General features: G+C 38.1%; 1 protein-coding gene across 5 annotated transcripts in view; it reads right to left on the bottom strand.

Moving 5' to 3' along the window:
- Nucleotides 1-24,351, bottom strand: part of LOC104149843 (histone-arginine methyltransferase CARM1) — a 79,220-nt gene that overhangs the window by 34,324 nt on the left and 20,545 nt on the right. For 3 of the 5 annotated variants that reach the window (XM_068928971.1, XM_068928973.1, XM_009683727.2), the window contains exons 2-4: nt 17,524-17,649; nt 5,243-5,349; nt 4,919-5,023 (exon numbers count right to left, since the gene is read on the bottom strand). In XM_068928971.1, the coding sequence (XP_068785072.1) occupies nt 4,919-5,023; nt 5,243-5,349; nt 17,524-17,649 (338 nt within the window). Of the gene's footprint in view, nt 1-4,918; nt 5,024-5,242; nt 5,350-17,523; nt 17,650-18,944; nt 21,085-21,709; nt 21,810-24,351 lie in introns of those variants that run through there. The other 2 variants (XM_068928970.1, XM_068928974.1) reach the window with 2 other exon arrangements.

Raw genomic sequence — 24,351 nt, 5'->3', positions numbered from 1 at the left:
TTTAGGACAAGGCAAGCTAGGGGGAGAGCTTATTGCTGTCTTCATCTGCTAGTGGGAGGGTACAGGGCAAACAGAACAGTGATATGACCCAAAGTGAAGGAGATGCACAGTGTCCCGTAGGACAAGAGGCAACAGATGTGAGTTGTAACACTGGAAATTCCAATAGACACATAGGAAAGCTTTTTCACCATGAGGGTGGTCAAACAAGGTCTGCTCACAGAGGCTGTGGAATCTCCATCCTTGGATATGTTCAAAACGCAAGGTTTGGGCTAGAGATCTCCAGAGGTCCTTTTTAACCTAAACTATTCTGTGGTTCAATGACCTCTCAACAGCAGACCTTGCTCCCCAAATAGCATTACTGCAATCACTGACACCTCCTACAGAATGAGTTGCTTCCTCTCACCTCCCTCGTAAGAGCATTTTAACAGAACTGTAAGAGCATTCTCTAAGATAGCGCTCAGAAATATCAATACGTGGAACTGGCATGCTTATTTCTAAAGAGAAAAGTATAATTTTCAGATAAACTAATAGACAGATGGCTTGGTAATGATGGTATTACTCATACTAATAGCAAAGGTGGTAAGCTTTATGTACTTCAGCATTTACTTTGAAATGTGAATGCAGCTACTTGAGTAATTATCAAAAATCAAGAGAGTCAGGAAGAACCAATGCCATATCCCTCACATAAAAAAAAAAAAAAAGCTCCTGCTTTTACCTACACAGATGATTAACTCCGCAAATGTGAGTTTAATGGGAGCTACTCACATGTGGAAATATGCTTGCATGCCTGAATGCTTGCAAACTTGGAGTCCTGAAAAGGACTTTTGAGTAAGAGAGGTGGGGGGAACAGATCAAAACTGCAATAGAGCAAAACCATAAAACTACAAGCAGAAAGATTGAAATACCAGAAATTAATAATTACATTTATCATCCAGAATTACTATATATTAGCAAAAATATACAGAGAGAACATTATTCTGTTTTTTTTTAAAGTATGCCTTTGACTGCTCAGTACGAACAATTAATTTCCTTGACCCTTCGTCCAGAATCACCAGAACAATTCTGATGCTAGTTGCTTTGCTTTTAAGTGAACTATTTATAAAAGAATTACAGAGGAGAAAAAAAGAAAGGGCTCAGGAACCTTGGACTTATTTTCAAAGAACTAGAAATGTATCACTGCCTGTACTTTGTTTGAAATTGCATTATATACTGCTACAGTAAAATTTATTTTGGGGCCCTTTCTTCAGTATAACTAATTAAAACACTTTGAACTTGTCCTATTGGCTCTATAAGAGTTCAAAACCAAAGATAGAGTTTTACTAAGAAAAATGAGGGAAAGCTATAAGGAAACTTCTAAGTAATTAATATAGAGGAGAATATGACAATAAGGATTAGCATACTAATGTGAAGAATTCAACCTCAGACACATTACACTCTAAACAGGTTCTCCTTATCCTTTCACACTTCCATAGACATAAATGGTCAACCCAAGCAGTTGGTCCTGAAGTACCTTACCTTTAACAGACAGACTGTGTTTGAACGCATCACCAAGAACCCTTTCAAGGGCCCTAGAAATAATTTTGTTCAGCTTAACTCAGATCACCTGCTGCACTTTCTCATAAAGATTTTTTTTCAAAAACAAAGCCTAGAATAAGAAAAAAATATACTTTATACAAAAAAGTCTTTTACTATAGGAAATTAAACTTCCTTCTAACAAATTATCCAGGAATTTATGGAAAGACGCTGCAAAGGTAATGAAGTATGCCAGAAACACAGAGTAGGTAGGAAATGATTAGTCACATATCAGTTGAACAAAACCCCTTCCCATGAATGGAAGTAAAAAAATATTTATGTCCCTTTTGTCTTTTTTGTCTCTTCATTGCCATCATTAGACATTTCTGTCTACCTTACATTTTCCGAATGCAAGATAAATGTAGTTGCAGTTTTTCTAAGCCAGCTGAAGTCTCAGCAGAATGGGATTCTGAGGTTCTTCTGGTAAAATGCTTTGCCACAAGGTATTCAGCTCAATATTTTCAGCTACATTTGTTCTGAAAATTGTCATTTTGAAAAGGAATCAGGGAACAGAAAGATAGTTTTCTAGGTGGGTGGCCAGCAACACCCAGACTGTAATAGTCTTACTATTAGGTATACTGAGGAGAAACCAAGACAGCTCCAACAGTTAGGAAAATAAATAAACCAAGAGCAAAAGCAAGCAGCTGTGCTGCTGCACCGCAGCAAGATTGCCTAAAGAGGGAAAGAATATGCAAACCCTGAACTCCTTACCACAGGGATAAAAATGAAACAGATATATGTTACCTACAGACACAAATACACATTTTGGATTATAAGATGTGAGCATCCCAATTGGCAAGATGCTAATAGCAAATAAATTCTTCAAATTTCTTCTTTGTTGTTTCTTTCATAACAAATTTACAGTTACATATTCTAGTTCAATGTTTAACCAATTAATGATACAATCGCTCCACTCACCTAGTTGGCATCATCCAATACCACATGACTTCGGATCGGATTCTGATCCCCAATGCAAACCGGAGCAGCCCTGTACACACCACTAGTTTACTAACCTTACTGAATTAAATAGGAGAGGAGGATGGTCTCAGGCCTGAAAGAAATTACTGAGACTGAAGTCCCTTTGTTTTAGTGCTACAAAGACAAGTATTTAGGTATAGCCTGTGAAGAAGCACAATTTGCCTAAGTCACATGGCAGAGAGACATAATCAGTTACATTTGAATTTGTTACTTAATATAATTAATAGTTAAAATATAAGAGTCTTAAAACAATACAGATAAATTTTATACCTACAACTCTCCTCATTTTGGCTGTGAACATGTTATGCCTTAAAGTGGAATGTTTTGTTCAGTATTTGCTCATATGATATTAAAGTCCTTTTCTGGTGTGATGTAGTACCAAAGCCATTTGTGCAGGTGTGAGTGGAAGTCAGAAGCTCCTTTTAAAAGGGAAAGTGCACACAGAAAGATGGGAGAAGGGAAGAGGAAAAGCAGAGAGGACAAGAAATGACAAAAACATAAAAAAAAGAAGAAGAAGTAGTAGTTAAAAAAAAAAAAAAAAGAAAGCCACTTCATCTCTCCAGATTTTTTGGGTGCTGTTAGCTGCCTGGTCATCACAAGCACAGGCCTCATTGTCTCAGTTGCCATTTTGAGTCCTCACAAACATTCCTACTAGGCTGCTAGGCTACTGCTTATATAGCATGTGCTTACAGAAGGTCCCAGGTCCCTAATATTTTTTTTTTTTTTTAAGTATTTTCATTAACAATTTTTATTTTTAAAAGGAGTGAGTGTTTTAGAAGGAGTGTCATAGTAAGACCTGCTGATGACACAAAGTTAGGTTACTCGAGAGCAGAAAGACCTAACAAAGCTAGGTGACTGGACAATACTAAGATAAATTCAATTCTATACTGATTAATATATTTTTAGGAAATCTGAACTATTCACATACCCAATTCTAAATGTTCTCAACAGACAGATGCAGTTAGAGAAAAATAGTCAAGATTTCTAAGAAATAGAGAAAAGAATAAATAAGAAGTCAGAATTCTAGAATACAAATCAATTGCATTGCTTTGCCTACACTACCATGTGTAACTCCTGTTAACCCTTCTCAAAACAGGTGCAGCAGAACTAATGGTGGCTCTGAAAAAAAAAGTAAGAATGGTAAGAGGGCATGAGCAATTTCTTTTTACAGAAAAAGACTGGGAGGCTTGAGAATGCTGATCCCAGAAGAAGAGCTAAGAAGGGAGGACAAGTAAGAAGTGAAAAAATTCACTTAATAGAGGACTAATATAAAGAAAGTCAGTTAGGAACTTGAATCCTCCGTCACCTCATAACATAAAAGCAAAATGACAGAATGTTGACAAATTCAGAATCTTCTTAAAGAAGATCCATTTCTACATAATATACCTACATTATAGAATTTATTGTTATAAATATCATTGGGGTGGGAAGAGACAAGAGTACACAGAGTGACAGGACTGAATATGGTCAGAAAGTCTAGAATTACTGTAACTAATTTCAATTGAAAACAAACACAAAAACCCAGAAAGCAACAACTTTCCAAAAGATACTAAGCCCTATGCTTTGGATTTCAAGAAGCCTAAAAAACTACAATTAGAAAATGACTTGGAGAGAGATTATCCTACATCTTCTCAGTCTAAGTTTTCTTCTGTCTTTCTCTGAAGTGTCTTGGCTGAAGAATGTAAGAGGCAAAGTACTAAATCAAGCAACAAAAACAGTCATTACAGTAATTACAGTAGTTTATAAGATCTATATACATATGTTGGAGACGAGTCTGTGGATCTGAAGTCATAAGCAGAAGTTCCTCCACTCTTTCTAACTCGTTGCCAAGTATAAATGAAGTCACAGCAGCCAACTATGTGCTTGCTTAGTCTATAACAACTACAAGGTGGCAACACACTCAGTGTAGACATCATTGCAAGAGACGTAAATCAGAATACTTTTCAAGGTTTTGCAGAAGGCAATGAGACACAACAGCAATTACACAGTTGATAAAGTTAAGATAAAGAAACTCCCTTCGTGTATAAGCCCCAAGACGCCAAACATGAATGTTAACGGTCATAACGTCAAAAAATATGCCCCTCTGGGCTCCCTGACTGTACACAGAGGACAAAATAGGAATTTGTAACTCATGCTTGGATCTGTGTTCTGGACCATTCATCCTAGGATGTATAGCATACCATCACCATCATGCATTGTTATTCAGGTGTCGGACAATGACATTACAAATATAAAGCACATACAAGTCAGTATACTCATGCACAAAATCCTAGGTGAGAAAAGGCTGCAGTCAGATCAGTGTTGTTCAATGTGAAGTTTAAGGTCTAATCAGAATACTGGAATATTTAAAACTGTTAATAGAGCTTACCTTGTCTTTAAAATCTATATGGTTCTGTAGGATAGCGCTGTGATATGTGGCTGTCCTCACAAAATCCTGCATCATATTCTGTTGTTGAGATAGACACCCATAAAACTAAAAGGAAAGAAGGGGAAAAATAGAAAAAAAATATAAAGCCCAATCAATCTTTCCTGTACTTAAATTACCAAGGATCTGACCGCTCACTGAACAAAAATGAGCTATCTTTCTAACTGGCCTGGTGACAAAGGACATTTACAGAAAATTTACAGGAAGGAAAATTACAGGAAAACTGTAATTTGGATTCCACAAACTGGCACTGAACAGTTTCATCACCTGAAAATACTGAGCAGCAGATGCTTCATCTGTTCGCTGACTGAACACAGAGTCTTCCTTCTTTTGGTTACAGCATCTCTTCAATGCATTTGAAAATGTGCTGTATTCTGGAAAAGAAAAACAGAAAAGACACAAATGTAGCAAAGCAACAGTTGCATAGTAGAATAAAATAAATGTTATCCAGTGACAGGGTAGGAACACATTCAGTGAGATTTCAGAGAAATGTTTCATTTAGGTTACAGTGTTCAGAAATACACAGTAAACACTGTCAAAGGTCGTTAAACGAAGAGTTGATGCAAAGACCTGATGAGCATCTGAAGTTGTTTTCATAGAGAACCTGGATACCTGTAACACTTTTGCAAAGGATTCTCCATCACAGTCAGCTAAAAAAAGTAGATATCTGTGATGGTGAACTGTAACAGAGGAATCGCTGAACGTAAGCCTCAACATACTACTTTGGGTTAATCTCTGCTAACTCATGCTCAACAAAGAGAACTATCTAGAAGTATTACGGGATGCACAGATTTGAGCTGGGAGGTTTACATCTGAGAATTAACCCAAGTTAATTGGCCTAAAAAGTCAGGCTAAGGTCCAAGTATCTTTCTTTAGAAGGAGTCTAGCTAAAAAAGTTCAGAGTAACAATATTTTGGCTTCTGTAGGCATAACCATTTTTGATATTAGACAAGTAACAGGAAAATTGAGGTGGGCCTAAAAAGCAGCGAGTCAGTGGAGACTGCATCTAGAACAAGAACTAGCATTAAAAAAGCGTCTATGGGGGAGAAAAGTATGAATGGCAACAATAAAATAAAGGAGGAAAGTCTTGTAACTTCTGCTTATATGAAGACAAGAGAAGACAAAGAAGTCAAATTACACCATGCTAATAACCAGAGAAAGAGCTGCTACGCAGCTGAGTTTCAAATAAAAATAGCCAGTGCCTGAAGCTCATAAGTATTTGCACTAAGAAATACCCGTTAAGTGTTCTAACCATTTGGAAATAATTCAGACCCCTTGTGAAACAACTTATCAATACAGTAATCAAGGAAAAGAATTTCCTTCATCATTTCAGGAAATTTTGGTATCCTGAAAACTGAGATTTGGTTGTACTGATCCTTTTCCACTGCAGAAAGCTGATTTTGCAAAGGGAAGAGAGGTAAAAGATGGCAATTAGCTTTCCTTCTAGCTCTGGAAATCAGGTCAAGTTCAATTTCAAGCTGCCTGAGAATAAAAACAAAGATCCATGTTTACACAAATGGAAAGTCATGAATACAGCAATCTTGAGTTCAATGCTTTACTCTTTACTTGGTCAAAAAAGTTTGAGTAGGGAGTTGAGAGAGATCCACGGTAGAAAACTTTAAATCCTTCGTAAAAGCGTATAATAAATAAGATTCTAAATCTAAAAGAATTAGAATCCAGTAAAAGCTTCACAAACTGCTGCTGTGCTAGAAATCATTACAATCTGAAAACTGGATGGAAAAAGCTCTACCTTTCAGGCAGTGGTGCATTGTTTCACTGTAAGAATTAGCACTGAAAAAGTGACAAACAGCCATAGTTCCTCAGAAAAGTCCGTCAATTGAGGACACAGTCCCTTGAATGTCCAGGCAACTACAAGCTGGACTTAAACATAAAGTCCACTTTTAAGCCTCCTGAAATAAAGAACGTCTCTCAGTTGAGATTATGAACAGTATGAACAGTCTAATGGATGCAACAACATCAGTGTGCTGATAGCCTGGAACAATAGCTCCGAGAAGCACTAGCTTACCGTGAATGAACAAGCCACTTTAACCTTGCACCAGCAGAAGACTGTACGTGTGGCAAAAGTTGTAAAACACAGCTCACCCATTTATTCAAATAAACTTCAGCTGCTGATGAAATCTGCTACAGAACTGATCTGCTGCCACTGTGCAGAAGATTCTCCTGCCATTACTCGGTGGGAGAAAGTCCCACTCTGTTACTTCTGGCCTGTCAGCTCCAGTGGGAAGATGCCATACTAAGCACTGCAATTTCAGAACTTGACATTGCTTCTGAATTGCTACTGCTTCTGAATTTCAGAAGTAATAGTAAAATGTCATGAAAATGAGCAAATGCCATCAGCATGCCCTTTTCACTCCCGCACAATAAGGATGATGTGCAGAATGTCACAGTGAGTGACTGGCTCATGACAAGGGCTGAAGAGAGGCCCGAAGTGCAGATAGTGCCAGTTTTCTGATGGTAAAGGCAGAAAACTGTCTAAGACGGACAACTCCCTCTGTTCCCTCATTGCACAGAGACACAACAGAGAGCACCGCACTAGAACACTGGAAACTGCAGATCTTTTCCAGACAGTCACCCATTATCTTAAATCTCTCCCATATCTTTCCTGTCTGAAGGTGAGAGATGATGTCACAGGGTCAGTGACATGCTTATCTCTGTTCTTTCCCATGGTTGCTCTTCACATACAGTATTATTCTCACACTTCTGCAGAGACTTTTTCATAGTTTTCACTAACACTCAGAAGAATATCTTTGGTGTCCAGGAATGCGAATGGATTTCAAAACAAACACACTGGAAGACGCTACCTAGTGACGCTGTGCAGCCTCCATCCTTGGAGGTTTTCAAGACCTTTCAAGGCACAGCTCTGAGCAACCTGGGGCTGATCCTGCTGTTAGTAAGGGACTAGACGAGAGGACCGTCACAAACCCCTTTCAACTTAATTATTCTAGGATTTTATGACAAAAGTATGATTTACTTGTGAAGTGATACTTCTCTATACAGAAATAAGATGTTTGCAGACAGAGATCTCCACAATGCTGGTAAATTACACTAATACTCATTGAGCTAGAGGGTAAACCAAAATAGAAGAAATAATGGGAGGCCCATAAAGTTTCTTCACAATCTTTCAAAAATGGACCTCAGATGCCTTTAAAGTTTTCCTAACAGAGTGAATGCAAGATAACAATTTTTGAATGCATGCCTTTAAAAAGTCAAAGGATTCTAAAGGGAAATCTCTTAGGCTACACAAATTACCTAGGAATTATTCATAACACTTGCTGGTCGCTTCAAATATTGTCTGAGAGCTCAGCTATATATTCATTTGTGACTGTTACGGTAAACAGCGAAATAACAAATTGTTAGTTTTTAATGAAGAAAAACTGAATAAGCTATTAAGAACACTGCATACAACATGGACATAAATAATAAACTGAAAAATGATGCATTGTGAAATTCTCCCATATAAGGCCATTCTACTGCAGAAGAGAGACACAGTTCTGGTTTCTTTAGCACGGACAAGGAACACAATACTTCTTTCTTTCTTTCATAGATTGTCTGAGGAGGAAGTAAAGCATTCCTCTCCCTATCTTCTACAACCAGAAAGTATTTACAATAATCTGCCTTCTCTCCACTTGCTTATGCAAACACACTCACTGAACTTGTATCTTCTTATATTCTCTATAAAGGAACTTCTTTTGTTAACTCATACTTTCTGCCTGTGATTTGAAACATGGCTTCAGTTGCATATTGACCAAGGTGCTTAAAAATAAATTTAATTTGGATGTTCCTAAGAAGCTGGGAATTTAATCTGTCATACATTAATCTGTCTTTGTTTTGCAGTCAAGAGTCAAGCATACAGAACTAAAAAAACCAGTAAAGCATTTTCCAAGAACAGTCAAAGAAGATTTCTCATTAATCCTCAGCCCTACATCCTTCATCAGGGTCCTAGCATTCTCTGCATCCGTTCCTATGAGGCTGTAAGGAATTGATTTTCTCATCTCAAGGAACTATCAGGTAGCCTCTTCAGATCTTCTATCACCTTCTGCAAAGTAAATCTCAGTACAATGGGTTTCTACTGAAGGGTGTTGCATACTAATCTGAACGTAGTATTTATAATGTCACAACTTTAAGAGTCTGCTAATCTAGTCCTATTAGAGATTCCTTCTACTACGTTTCTGATGCCACGCAAAGCCTTCTTTCCACTCTCAAAACTGTTTCTTTTGCTTTAAACTCTGGGAAAACAGGAGATTGGGAAGATGACACTGAATTCTCTTGCACGGTCTTGGTCATCTTCAAGGAAATATCATACAATTTTCATTAACTGAAAAACAAATCCCTGTTCTCCCCTCTCTCCATTCACTTGGATCAATCTAAACTTTTCCACCAACAGGTAGAAAAGCTCTCAAAACTTTCTAAGTGCTATAGCCACATTCCAATAGCAGTAAATTAATGAGTCAAGGCTTTCAAATGCAATGCTTGCAGTGCCTTTACTCCTTCCCACGCATTGTAAGATTTCCAACTACTGCTTCAACAAGAATGACAATGCTCTTGAGAAGAAAGGTATGCAGACATATTTATTGTCTTTTCAGTATCTCTCAAAAAAAAAAAAGCAGCAAAGGAAAACACAAATGTTTCTCTTTCAAGGAGTCTTATCTGGATGTTGTTCAGAAAGTAATGGAAAAGAATACTTGGAAGGAGGAACATTACAGGCATTCAGCCTAATCTAGTTTATATTACCCCATCTGGGCACCAGTTTACTTCCAGCAGAGTGGAATAGTTTGTAAAACCTGCCTAAGCGCTGAGTGCATATTTGAGCTGTTTAGCCTGTGCTGAACCATGTGCTGTAGAGGCTGGACTCCTAAAATCTTCCTGCTAGCTTCTATAAAGCTTGTTTGGGTGCACCTACGTGAGCTCCAGTCACCGGAGAATCGGTGTATTTTATCTGCTGAAATAAACTGTTCTTAAACAACTGCAGTTTAACTGGATTACAAGTCCACCATATAACCCCTTTAAAGAACTCAAGCTTGTGTTCTATGGTCCATAAAACAGAAAAAAAAATTAAACACAGTAAGTCAAAGTACCCGAATTTTAAAAAGTCATGAAAAAAAACAATCTTGAAAATTGATTTAGCTCATTAAATACTCCTAGTAACCACCTACGTGCAAGCTCTTATCCCACAATAACTACATCTCCTTCCAACGAGAGGGGAGCTTCCTCCCATTTTTTATAAATCATATGATAAAACATTCACAAAGGCAGTTACCAAGGAACAGTAAGAAATTCCCAGTTCATATTCTAGCTTACCCTATAATAAATGTTCCTCCTCTGGAGCAAAACACATCTTACAGAATCCATTATTAGCTTTCAGAATAAAAGCATCAGTTTCTCCTTTTTCTAGCCATTGAGAAGGCCATGAAAAAGACTTCCACGCTTGTATACTGAAGGCCTTTCTCAGGGATCTTCTTGAAGGGTAAAAAAAAAAAATAATAATTTCTCCTGCAAATAATTTCACAAAACATTAAAAAAAAAAAAAGTAACTCTCAAACATTTTCTTTGAAAGCCAGGTTTGTTAGGACTTCGATCTGTTTCTTATTCGCCTACTTTTTTTTTTTTTTTCCAATTAACATCTGAAAACACATATTTCTGTGAACACTTTTGCCTTGAGAGAAAAGCTATATCTTGCTGAAAAACAGAGGCATTTGACCTTAAAGATTTGACCAGCTATGCATCTCAGCTAACATTTGTTGTTTGACATTAAACCCATGCTAATCATTTATACAGTCTGATAATTTGTCAGGGACATGTTACAGACTCTATTGTACTGACAGCCTTAAACTCTACTGTGATGTGAATAAAGACCACCTAAAACTGATTCCTATGATCAAAGCTAACAGGAATTTTCTTCCAGAGAGTTCTTCTTCTTGCATTTCCTGTGCATCTGTAGCCCCAGAACTCTGTAGCACTTCCTGCAGGCACCTTCATACCCCATTCCTCATATAATGTCACTGAAATGGTTGCACTCTGCCTTCACAGACAGCTGAACTGATTTCTCTTTGTGAGATGCTTATTCTTATACCAGAAGATACGTACATAAACACAAGCTATTACCATAGTGCACTTCACTCAGGTGCTTAAAACAGCTAGGACCATTCATTATTCTGAAGGGGAAGAGGGTAGAGAAGGAAGAAATAGGAGGCTCCACTATTAAACCTGGAAGGGTGCTGGGGGAGAAAAGGGCGAAAAAGGGCTACCTGACCAAAGGTTATTAGCATAACAGCCATGGAGAAGTACTATTTTCACATTATTTTGTATTATCACCTGCAGGCTACCATTAAAATGCAGTATTTATGTTAAGCATTAAGTTTGCCTTAGGATTTATGAAATGTGCACAGTCATAACTGTGATCCATGTTTGGAAGATAGGAAAGTAAAGAAGCCTGTAACTTCTCACAGGACTGTATCAAACGATCAGGCCAGTCAGCCCATCTTTTGTTAATACTTGAGGAGGACTCTTCCATTTGGAACAGCAGAGCTGCCCAATACCAAAACGAAAAAATCTCCATTTTGCAAAACAGGAGGTATCTGCAGTAAAAATACAGTGAGTTTATCAAGGCTCGATTACTTTCCAGGATGTCTGAGGTAAGAGTAATATTTCCAAAAGCAGAAAAAGTATTTTGTTTTTATTTAGCAATATGCATTAGCTTCAGAAATTCAGAGTGATGCATACTTAAAGTAACCTAGTAAAATTCCAGATGCATTCACTACATAGACTCAAAAGAAAAAGCTCCCAGATACTCAGTTTGATTGCGTTTATCCTAGAGATTTTTCTCTCTATGTAATTACCTTTCAAATAGATATAGAGCTTTTCATAGCCATAAACACAGCAGATTAGACTAACAGGCTTCAGATGTTCATTTCAACACTTAAGTTACTAATATTTCAAAGAGCATTCAATCGTTTTGTTGCGACTGACTGAATATTAAATTAAAATTTGCAAACTAAGTCATTTATAGCAATGCTACTTCATAAGTCAATTTCTCCAATGTTCTTCTAAACTTTTTTATTATTCTGGATTTCTGCAATGGAAATGCTTTTGCCCCAAATACACCAGTGGGTGAATCATTCCCAGCATCAGCAAAGGAGGACTTGATGCTTAGAAATTCAGTCAGTAGACATTAACAACAGGGGACTTAATTAACTGTGAATTCTTACATGAAACATGACTGATAGCATTCTGTCATTCAGCATCAGGAACTGGATGACACATGTACCAAATCTCATTCTTAGTTTTCTAAATCAAACTTCTCCCAAAGCAAAAATCTTTTATATTGTTTTTAACATCAGTTTTTACATGTTTTTACATGCTTTCTTTGGTACACACAAAGCAAAATCCTGTACTACCTCCAAATTAATGTCTTGTACATTCTATCTGAAATCTATTTTCTTCTAATAGAACTTTCTATCCATTAGTAAGTGACTCACATCCAAAGTAAAACAATGAAGCCAAATTTATAAAGCAGTTAGTTATCATCAAGAAGGATATTAAAGGAGTACCTTTAATTTCAAGCTGCAACCACACTCCAAAGTAATGTGAACTAGCAGATGCGAAAGCTTCCCCCAATGTGTCAATCTCACACTAAAAAATGTTACCAAAAGAGTTAAGTCATGATTTGTAAAGTGGCACTGTAAAGTATGTAAGTTTAAACACTTCACTATCCTTGCAATAAACATAACAATTGGATTTGACAATAGAGAGATAGAAATGGGTATTAAAGGTGTGGCCAAATTTACACAAAATTGCATGAATTATGGTGATATTTCAAACAAGACTTTTAAAATTATACTATAACTTTGGAATTTCTAAACTAAAAATATTAGATCTTTTATTCATTTTATTCTTCCTCAAAGGAATGTATGATTTTTATGTAAATACACTTCCTCAGAACATAAATTATGCTTTAGTGAAGGAAGATTACTCGACTCAATACAGTATGATCGAATGAAATAGATACATTGAGATAGATACAGCTGATGTAGGTGGTCTACCGGTCTCTTATGATTTTTAAACGGCCACAAGGCTGCAAGTCTCTGTACATCAAGAGTATCTTTCACTCAGGGTTTAGCAGAAGCGTAGGGAGAGTCCCTTCTGAACTGGTGGGCGCAGAAGCGCTTGCCTCACACGCAAGCACCATCTGGTAACATAGAATTAGTGGCTATTTATTTTCAGGACATTGACAGTATTTTCTGACATACACCTTGCCACACTAGAATGAAGTGCTCTTTATTTTAAACAGGAAATTACTCCCCACTCCACCCCTCCCCCTAATCTCCACTATTCTTACCAGAACAGAAGACACTAGAGTTTAAATGAATTTTTAAACATACAGAATGATTGGACATATTCTTGATACAGACAAGCTGCTGCCTCCAACACAGACTTAGCATGCCTATACTGAAATTTGTAGGCAGGCAGATCTAGCAGTGAAAACAGAGGTTGCGAGTTGAAGAAAAAGTAAGTATTTTATTAATGATAATGAATCTGACTAGAAAGTCTAGAAATTTAAAATCTCACATATAACATTTTTTTTCTAAAGTTGTGGGAAAACTATGCTATACTACTTGCCTACATAAGGAAAGAAAATAAAATCACCAGATCACACTTGACAAGTCAAACACTAATATTACCTAGCAAGGAACTAGTCCAGAATAATTCCAACAAAAACACTAGAATGTTACAAGTTGGTTAGAAAGTGAGGGGAAGAGACTGACCTTTTCCCAGCTACCTTAATTTCTCCTCCAAGTAATCATCATCAAACTGTACTTTAAAATGCTAATGCTAAAAGCATTCCTACAGAAACATTCAAGGAAAGTCTGGAGAAACAAAAGATACTGAAAATAGTGCCAGAAGTGGTTAGGTCTTGAGCTTCTTTTAAGATCTTACTACCTGGAAAACAGTCAGTGAGTCAGCCCAAAACACTACAAAACAGTTCTGAATGACAGCCTCTACTGGGATCAAAAACCAGATCATCCGTGATGAAATCTTGTAATGGCAAAGAACATCATACACGGACAATGGCAAACCCAGAGGTCTGAACAGTAAGACTAACAGATACGGATACAACAGAACGTGTTGCCAGTGGCAGTCTTCACTCTTCACATTTGCAGACAGAACAGCAGTCTTCCAGATCAAATCATAGATATTTGCTCCTGCACACCAGAGCTCTCAATTCCAAACACAACCTGGGAAATTATTACCAGACACTCAATTCTTTGGAAGCTGAACAGGTCAAACTGACAGCTTTTTATTCCTAAAGCCCATCCAGTTTTTGGGGCACCCACATAAATTAACTAATTTAGGGAAAGAACCTACAAAGCTTAAAGCAATTTTGTGACTGTGCAACAATGCAGAAACTGGAGTACAACACAGAGCCAAAGTTTCTGTCCCACAAGTTGAAGAGTTAGGGATGATAGCTATGCATACAGTGGGGCTTAAAAATAAAGCTCTCTTTGAATTTTTGAAGATGTCGTATCAGTAGTAGGACTTCCTGCTGCTCTTTTGAGACTAGATGCTGGAATGCTAGACTTCAGAATTACTGTTAATTGCTGAGTTGCAATTACAGTGATATGTGTTGTGCATGTTCTTTTCTCAAAACATTGAACCTTTTTCTGCATTCAATAAAGCCCTACAAGTTTCAAGATACAACATGATAGACATTTGTGAATTTAACTGCATTCTAAATCAATTGAAAGAAAAGCCGGTTTAGGTCAGTCAGACACACACACACTTACGTAAGTCTCTATCTCAATTTTATACATGGACATTCATAAATAATACATACTTAAGTGAAACATAAACAGTACATTTTTCTTTTTCCTGTACTGTACTTCTGTGTAAGTGGCACAGATTATCAGACCTGGCTGACAAATTTTAAGGAGAGTTGTGCTAGTAAAATGCCACCTAGAGACAACCACCATTGGCATGTCCAGCACCTAGACCCACTACGCAAGTGGCTGGAGACCAGGGTTAAGTTTGTAAGAGAAGAAATCTGTGTTCTACCACAATCCTGAAAGAGTAATTCATCCTACGCTCATCAGCTAATTCTCTGCTAAATTAAGCAGGGCATTTCAACCTAGGAGTAGAGAGCTGCCTACCAAGTCTGCCACAGATGAGTTACAGACTAGTTGGTTGATCTGTTCCAGATAAACGATCTTTGTTTTTGAAAGAAAAGCCTGTAGGCTACTAACCTCCATTTTAATGGCCTGCTGGACCCTACTCAGATGTTTAACATATGTTTAGTAGGAAATGGAAGACACAGTCTATGATTTATAAGTGTTTAAATGCTGAAGGCAGAGCAGCAATTCTCTGCATGGCCACTAGCAGGGCATGAATTCCCCTCTCCTTCATCCTTACTACTCATCTCCTCCTACCTTCCTAAAAGACAAAGAAGCCTTTAAGAACCTAAAGCTTTTGCAACGTGTTTCCATTATTAACACTTTCAACAAATTAAGGAGGAGAACATTTCTCTGTAACTTTTTGAATTACAACATAATTTTTATGTATTTTTATATACATACAGATGCACACACACACACTTGCATGTACGTAGAAGAGACTAATGCCTACACTCATACACAGCACACAATAGAAGTTGACTTCTGCTCCGTGGCCTTGCCTTTTTGGTACAACAGGTAAGTTTCTCTAGAGTAGGCAGTATAATAAACACGTAGAAAAGGTACCGGTAAGTTCTCCTCGTGGCACTGGGGAAAAAATATCCCATCAATAACTTTCAGCTTAAAGCAGCAGCCAACATGTTACATTTCATACCAACAGATTCATCATCTAATCTGACCAGACTTTATTTGGACCTATCAATTATACTCCTGAAGTTTTGTCAGGGAGCTGTTGCATGGACTGACAGAGCTTTTCACTTTATCTTCCCCTGACTTTTAAAGATGGACAAAAATATGGAAAACACTCTATTTTGTCATGTTACAATAAATCAAAAATGATAAATTAAGATATTGTTATTTTTATCTGTTTCATAATATGCAGCTATAAAAACAAATCACCAAGGAAAAGGGCTAAACAGGGGACTGAACTTACCCATTAATATTCAATCCACTCTTAGGAAGAATATGAACTAGGCATAAATTCGCTGAATTTTTCAAACTTTTTTTTGTAAAGGCAGGGAAGAGAACTAAGAAAAACTTATTTTGCTTTGGGATCCCAAACTAACAATGCCTATTAGGACCTTGCTAGTTAAGTAAGACATACTAGAGAATGCAAAACAGTTTAAAGAAAAACTTGCCTCGCTGACTCCTTAATTATTAGTTAATAATTATCTAAGCAATGAGCTAATAAATCCCTAAACAATCTAATCTCAATTATCTCCTTAATTTTGATGTGAGAGTCTGTAAGAGACAATACTGAATTGTAGTCTCAAAAGAAATAATTTGATGGAAACATGGTATCAAACCATATTACTCGGATAAGTTGAAAAATCCACCAACAGAGATTAAAAATGTGACTAACTTTCCCTGATAGATACAAATAAAATGCTGTAACAAGGCAGGATTTTAAAGGCTCCCGAAATATGAGAACTGAAAACTCAACGTTGGTTTAAAAAGTGTATTTTCTACTGCAGTGCAACATGGAATGCATGTACATGTCTGTGCAACACTGGGCCATTCAGATATACTAGCAACTTATTGCACCAAACAATATATATCCAGCTGGTCAGCTCCTGGTATTTTGTAACATGTGCGTGTTTTTAAATAGGCTGCCAAAAGTCAAATCTAATTGCTCTGTGCCTCTGTTTTCACACAATATAAAATGGGAATAATCATACTGGCCTCTCCTCTGGAAATCACCAGGCCTACTGATATAGGCTGCTATGCAAGAACCACTCATGACTCTTACATAAGAAGTAGTATATTCCTGATACTTACACAATTTCAAAATGAGTTGTGCTCACAATGCAGGCTACTCAGAATAAATGGATAGTTACAAAAATTACATTGGGGGAGTTGTAAAAATAGAGATCTCAACATTCTGCTAAAATATTGTCATGTTTCTGTAACAGAATGAGTTTTTTTTCAGCACAACTACACACAAAGTATTTATCCTGTGAACTCCAGACACGTTACACTACTCAATAAACTATGCAGATTAACAGATCTGCAAGACAATTTCCTACTGAAGAGCAGTGACTGGCAGATTGCCCACATGAAGCATTACATTTACCAAGTATTACAGGTTATGAAGTGAAGTCATACTTCTTATCTGCAGTTATCTGCGGTTTCTTCAAAAACCGAATCTGCAGCTGTTTTGTAAAAAAAACTTATGTCTATTGCACTGCAAAAAAAATGGCTGGAACAGGACAGAGGCAAATGAAACTGCACATATTATGATAATCATAAAACATTCAAACAGCCAACAACAGAGGCAGAAGACAGAATATTTAAAAGTAAACTTTACCAACATAGCAGCATGGCAGGAAGGAGAAGATGCTCACAAGCGCAAGATATACTTACCAGCTTGTGACTTGAACTGGAGCAAGGCACTGTTGTATCCCAGCGTAATTAACACAGACTCTTTTCCCAAACGACAGTATTCAGTGTCTCTGTTAACCAAGCATTTAAACACACAGACTCCATCAGCTGAAGGGAAAAAAATACTTTAGTAGCAGTTAAAAACAAAATCACAAATAGAACTAGATGTTTCTCTTGATTAACAATAGATAGGCCTGAACTTGCATCTAAAGCATACAATTTAGGTGAAATACATCTTCTCTATCATGTTGCTTCTTAAGCCGATTTTCCACAGTGACCCAGTTTTGCAAAAACCCATCGCGCTTATCATCCACACACCACAGCTCTCTTGAAGTTGTCCTGTCCTCAGAGGGACGACAACCCGGATCCTGATAAGGTCTTAAATGTACAATTTTTTTTATTTCTTTGGCTGGTGAAATCCTATGTGCACATGTCCTGATAACCTCTAGAGATGCTGCTCTGGCACATGGAACAGCACGGAGAAGTCAGGAATCAATTCTATTAACTAGACTGAACTAAAATAGCTACTTTCAGTGATGCACACATAGCACACACCACGTATGACAACCATCAATAAACCTACCATGTGAGATATAATAACGCAATTTTTTGCGTTAAAAAAGTAAGTACTTTAGAGTTAGGAACAGGAGCAGCAGAGGACAAGCCTGCATACTGTGCTCCTTGTGAAAGAGGATCCAGTACCAGAGGCTTAAGTGGTGTAAAGAATCAGTACACACTGTCTCATTATCAGCCTTGCACCTGTCAGGAGGCATCCACATGAGCAAACCAAACAGAACACACATTCTCACTTCCAGAAACCTGAAATAGGTTGGGGAAACTTTTTGCTTGCGGCTGCTGTGGACATGGGCTACAAAAAGCAAAGACTTCAAATAACGTTGTATTTGCATTACACATATCTTGATCACTGAAGCAATAAAGCGCCAGAACTCTATTTCCTCAGACCATTCTTTCACTCATTTTAGTCCACACTGCTAACAAGTGCTTAGTACTGCTTTTCCCATGCAATTTTTATCCTTGTGAATAGAAATGAAGAAAAGAAAAACAAAACAGAAAAAAGTAAAAGGCTTAAGGGAAAATAGAGACAAAAAGAGAACTAACAGTGAAAGTACAAAAATTGACAGTAACACAGACAGTTGAAAAGCAAAGGCAGCAAGTGAATTATTACTATAAAACTTTAGCAGAAAAGTTCAGTAGAAAGCTAACTATACATTGCTGAGCCATGTTACTTTGCTAAGAGCATTGAAAGGAGCACAGAGAGAAAGAAGAAAGCATACACAGACATATCATGCAACTAGTCAGTGCATTTTTTAAGTCTTGTACTTCACAACATCTGCTGGGATGAGTGAACAGAACCAAGAAAGCCAGTGTAAGATATTCCATACCTCAAGTAAGGCTTAATCCTGTGAAAAAAAACATTGTCAAGAAAGGAGATGTGTCTCATCTGAGCTGGCTCACTCTCACATCTGCATATTCACTTCTATTTGTAGCTTCTTCTGTAATTTATGTTTGAGAACAAATTAAAGGCACACTCGCTTTATATTTCCTCTAGGGCAGGTCTAAAGTAGCTACATAGCCAATGGGTTTTCCATAGCTTGAGGATTTCTTCCATAATATTAACAATAACTTCTAGGGTTCACTTCACATTTTGCTATCTCCACAATGTTTGCACCAATGGTTCAAGGTTCACAGACCTCAGACTTGGGAAATGACAGTTTCTCTGACAAGGAAGCATTTCATATTCATACATTTAAGAGTTAAATTTATACTTCAGTTGATCCATTATGCAACTCTCTTCTCAACATTAAAACTTTCTTTCTGTTGTGAGTTTAACCTAGTACCCAAAGGCAGGACTAAGCAAAAAGCAGGGGGAGGAAGGATTTGAATTAAGCTCCATCGCTTTCCAAAATATTGTAACATACATCAATATACCTAATGTTCCCAACCGTTCTTTGTCTTTTTGAATTCCAAGGCTTAATATTGGAATTATTAAAACTGGAGGGTTTTTTTTTTAATCTCTAGTCAGAATTTCCCTTGCTACAATCTCTGACCATTGTCTCTTTAACGGATGGCAATTACACCTCCCCACACCTAGCCTTCTATTCTCTAGGCTGAACAAAACCAACTCTCTCAGCCTCTTCTTGCACACCATATGCTGCAGTCCCATAACCATCTGGGCTTGCTAGTTTGCCAAAGGATATTATAGACCTGCAAAGTGGTCAGCTAGTGGACTTCTTGTGTTCTAGCTCAGGCTCATGTCTTTTCACATTTCCCAAAATGCAATGTTTTCTTCCACCAATTATCTTGTGAACTTTTAAAGAGGTACATATACCGCACCAGCTATATAAAATGATTAGTACTGAGTAAATACAAAACCTAAGCGTAAAGAGAAACGCTCTCTATATAGGCAACACAGGAATGAATTAATCCGTTTCCAGTTCACACTGTCTTCATACACACACATACACACTCACACTGCCTTTTCACCTGTATGTGTCTCTGCTCATTCATGCTGTTCTGAGTGATAGTGGGCAAGCTGTAAATAAGCTTAAGCAACGAAGCTTCTAAAAACATATCAGCTATCTTAAAATTATTTTTCCACCTCCCAGTCACAAGAAAAACCATTCTTACAAAAGCTTCAGAGGGACCCTAGAGACTATTCATAGGATCACAGAACAATTCAGGCTGGAGGGGATTTTGGCAAGGCTCTAACCTTACCTTACGCTCAAAGCACGGTCAACTATTAAATCAGGCCAGGTTACTCAGGGCGTTACCCAATTGGGTCTTGAAAACCTCTAAGGATGGAGGCAGTGCAGCTTCTCTGGACTGCTTAATTCAATGCCATTTCAATGCTTAATTATGAAACTTCATAATTTCACACCAGCATTTCAGTGCTTGCAGTGAAACAGTTTTCTTATATCTTGTCAGAACCTCCCCCATTTTCAGAACCTCCCATCCCCATGCCCTGATTTTCAAGGCCTTTACTCTTATCCCATATTTAAACTGTACACCACAACCAGAGATACCTGCTACCAAACTCCAGTTCACACCTCAAGTTCCCATTAACAAGTTGAGAGTAAGCCGCACAGACCAGGACTGGGGCCATGTACAGTTTAGCAGAAGGCTTGTGGCCTGTTAACTAGCAATGGCAATACTAATCTTTACTGGGTCATTGGGTATGAAAATGTTTATACAGCTATGCTACATTAATGTGCTTACGACTGGGTTCAAAACAAGTTAGCATTAATACCTAATGCGCTTCTACTTTTACGGGGCAACAGGACTCCCCTTTAGCAACACTATTGTCTCACACGCTCCCTCCAAGCCTGGTTCCATCTTCTCCATAGCCTCCCCTTATGTACTGGAGACCGACACTGGGTCCTCCTGAAGCCGCCTCTCCTCCAGGCTAAACAAGCCCCACTCCCTCAGCCCCTCCTTGCAGAGCCTGCGCTCCAGCCATGACCATCTTGGTCACCCTCTAGATTATCAATGTCTTTTCTGTACCAGGCAACCAAAACTGGGCACAGTATCTAGGTGCAGTCTCACAAGGGCTGAGTTGAGGAGAATAATCACCTCCCTCGATCTACTGTCTGGGCCTGCTGACAAGGCCCAGGACACTCACTGGATCTCATTGGGGTCCTGTCGGCCTCTTCCTCCACCAGTTCGGTCCCTGGATGGCAGCTCTGCCCTCCAGTGACTGCTCCCCACACAGTTTGGTGTCATCTGCAAACTTGATGAAGGCGCATTTCATCTCCTTTTCTATATGAAACATAAAAGGTCCCAGAATATACCCCCACAGTACTGATAACCAGCCTCTAGGAGGAATACTACCTGTTAACCACTAATCTTTAAGCCTGCTAAAGCAGCCAGGATTTCACACACCTATCAGCTAAGGTAACCATAACAGCCCAACCTGAATATAAGGATGCTGTAGAAAACTGACAAAAGCGTTGCTGAATTCAAGGCAGACAACATTTACTGTTCTCTCCTCATACATATCTAGTCAATTCATTATAGAAGAGCAAATAGGTGGGCCGAGCATAAGTCGCCTTGGCACAATCACGCCAGCTATTCCCACCTTCTTGCCCTATTTACTTGGAAATGCTTTCCAGGAAAATTTATTTCCCTATTTTCCCAAAGCAAGGCTGACCTGCCTGAAGCTCTCCAGATGATCCTTCTTGCCCTTTTCAAAGACAGATGCAACATCTGCCTCTCTCCATTCTTCAGGGACTTCCCTTGATCTCCATGACCTTTGAAAGATGAGAGATAGTTGTTTCACAATGACACCAAACAGCTCTCTCAACACTCTCAGAGGCATCCCCTAGGGTCCTGTGGATTTCTGTGGGTTGAAACTTATTAAGAGATCCCCATCCTCTTCAAGATAGTTCCTCTTGTCCTTGTACCATACCCAGGCTTGGAGGCCTGGAAAGCCTTGCTGATGAAAATTGAGGAAAAGCAGGTGTTAAGTGCCTCAGCCTAATCAGTGTCTGCTATCATTAAGTCAGTACCCCATTCAGAAGCAGGCTGAAACCTTCCTTTTTTTTTTTCTTCATTTTTCTTATTAATGTAGTAGCAGAAGCTTTTCCTGTTGCCTTTGACAACCCTTGTTATTCTCAAGTCTAGCTGAGCTTTGGCTTTCCTAATACCAACCCTTCAGGCCAGGGCAAGGCTTCTAAATTTCTCCTTTGTATCCTGTCCCTGCTGCTCCTGTATATGTTGTTTTTGCCCTGGAGCTCAGTCATGAGTTCCCTATTTAGTCAAACTGGTCTCCTGCTCTTTCCTCATTTCGAGTTTCAGTGCGTGGACGATGCAGTTCTGAGAGACCTGTCAGCTCTCTTGAACTTCTTCACACTTCAGAGTTGCCTCGCATGTGATCCTACCTACCAGTTCTCTTCTCAGGCCAAAGTCTGTTCTCCTGAAGTCCACAATTTATACTCTGCTGCTCTCCTTCCTCTCTCCCCTCAAGATCTTGAGCTCCGCTATTTCAAGTTTGCTGCAAACCAGATGGCCATCGATTATACTGTTCTTTCAAAACCGGAAAATGTGTGCTTGATCCAGTGCTCTTGTTATACTGGTATCACCAGGCTTTGATCAGTTCTTATTATACAACCTAGACCTCTAAGAGAACCTGGATCTTGACTTTCACTAATAAAATGTCCTGATTTACCTTGGAATGATTTTTACATGTTTGACACACTGTATGAAGAACGAGGATAAACCATTACCTCATTTCATGTGTGGGTTCCAAACACAGGAAAAGACTGCTGTTTTGAAAACTGCACAGAAAACTGTGTTGGACTGACTTGCATCTGATAACATTCCACATAGACATAATAAAATATTCAAACAAAACGTCTGTGGGCTTACCTTCAGAGTATATTTTACATTTCAGGCTACATACTAACTCCAACTTTATTATGGAAGAAGTCTGTGCATAGCAAGATAGAAACTTTTTTTTTTTTCCTATTCAAGTCTTAATTCGGAGTGTTTTTTAAATTTTATCTTAAATAGTTCAACCTTTTCACCAGATTACCCACTCATTAGCACTACTACTCATAGAACCGAAATAAATGCTCATTATAAGTATGTTCAGGAAAGTAAGTTTTAGAAGTTTGCTGCATTAGCATAATGAAGAATCTTCTTTAAAGTGAAAATAAATATACATTATCTTTATAGTGATTATTTCAGACTAAACAACGCCTTAAATACTTGTCACAGCGTTGCTCAACAGCTGTGTTAACAGCCAGTCCTTCCAAAGTAAACCGATTATCCCCATGTTTTGATAACAGAAGCAGTAATTCATTCACTTCATGAAACCCATTTGTATGTTTTATAAAGTGTAATCCTAAATTAACATACATAAATATAAAATTCAAGTTCCTCTAGTGAAAGCTGACCACCATCCTATGAAGCATGAAAAGCATTTTATCTCACAACGGATATTAATTTGTCTCCAGGATGGTCAAGACTGTGGGGTAGCCATTGACAGGTTCTGCATACTTCAGGGCAAAGGCGATGGTACCCAGCCAAGCCCAGGGAAAGTACCACTTCCAAAGAGGTGGAAGGCGGTCAAAATTTTGGCAAGAGCCTTAAGGCTGCTGCTTGCGTATGGAGAGATCAGTAACCCTGCGAGATGAGCATGATCTGAAGTTAAACAGAATGCTAAACATGGATGTCTGTATAAAAGAAAACATGCAGTCTGGGCTGGAACCCTATTCTGGTAAAGTAAACCTAGGAACATAGCATGTTCTGGCCTCCCAGATGTGTCCCTGGGAATTTTGTTGCCAAGTCAATAATTGGGAAAAACTCACCCCGAAAACCCCGAAATCAAAACTTTTGGGAGTTGATCTAATAAACACACAGATAGATATACTAAAATGATTTTGTGGTTATTTCCATTTATCTGCTTCTAAAAATGGCTATCTATTTACATATATTTGTGCTGCCTCTATGAGTTGTAACTATCAGTTTATTCTACTTTAATTTGTCAAGGTACAGTTACAGTGATCACATTACAATCATACCAAACTGGTCATATCATGGGAGTATGAAGTACCTCAACTTTTGTTGGTTGCCTGACAGCCTAAAGCCATGCCATAACACACAGTTCAGAATTCCTACAATAACCTCATGCACTGATTTCATGCAGAATTCATATTTATTGCCAAAAAAGCAAACCTATGAACAATGAATCGATCTGTTTTCTAAGAAAGCTGAGGCTATGCCAGAGACTGCAATTCACAAACAAGCAAAAAAAAAACCATGGAACTGCAACATGCCCAAGACACGGGC

Source organism: Struthio camelus, chromosome Z, assembly GCF_040807025.1.
Source record: "Struthio camelus isolate bStrCam1 chromosome Z, bStrCam1.hap1, whole genome shotgun sequence".
Classification (NCBI taxonomy): Eukaryota; Metazoa; Chordata; class Aves; order Struthioniformes; family Struthionidae; genus Struthio; species Struthio camelus.
Note: the sequence above shows the minus strand (reverse complement) of the source record. Positions and strands in the feature narration are given on the sequence as shown.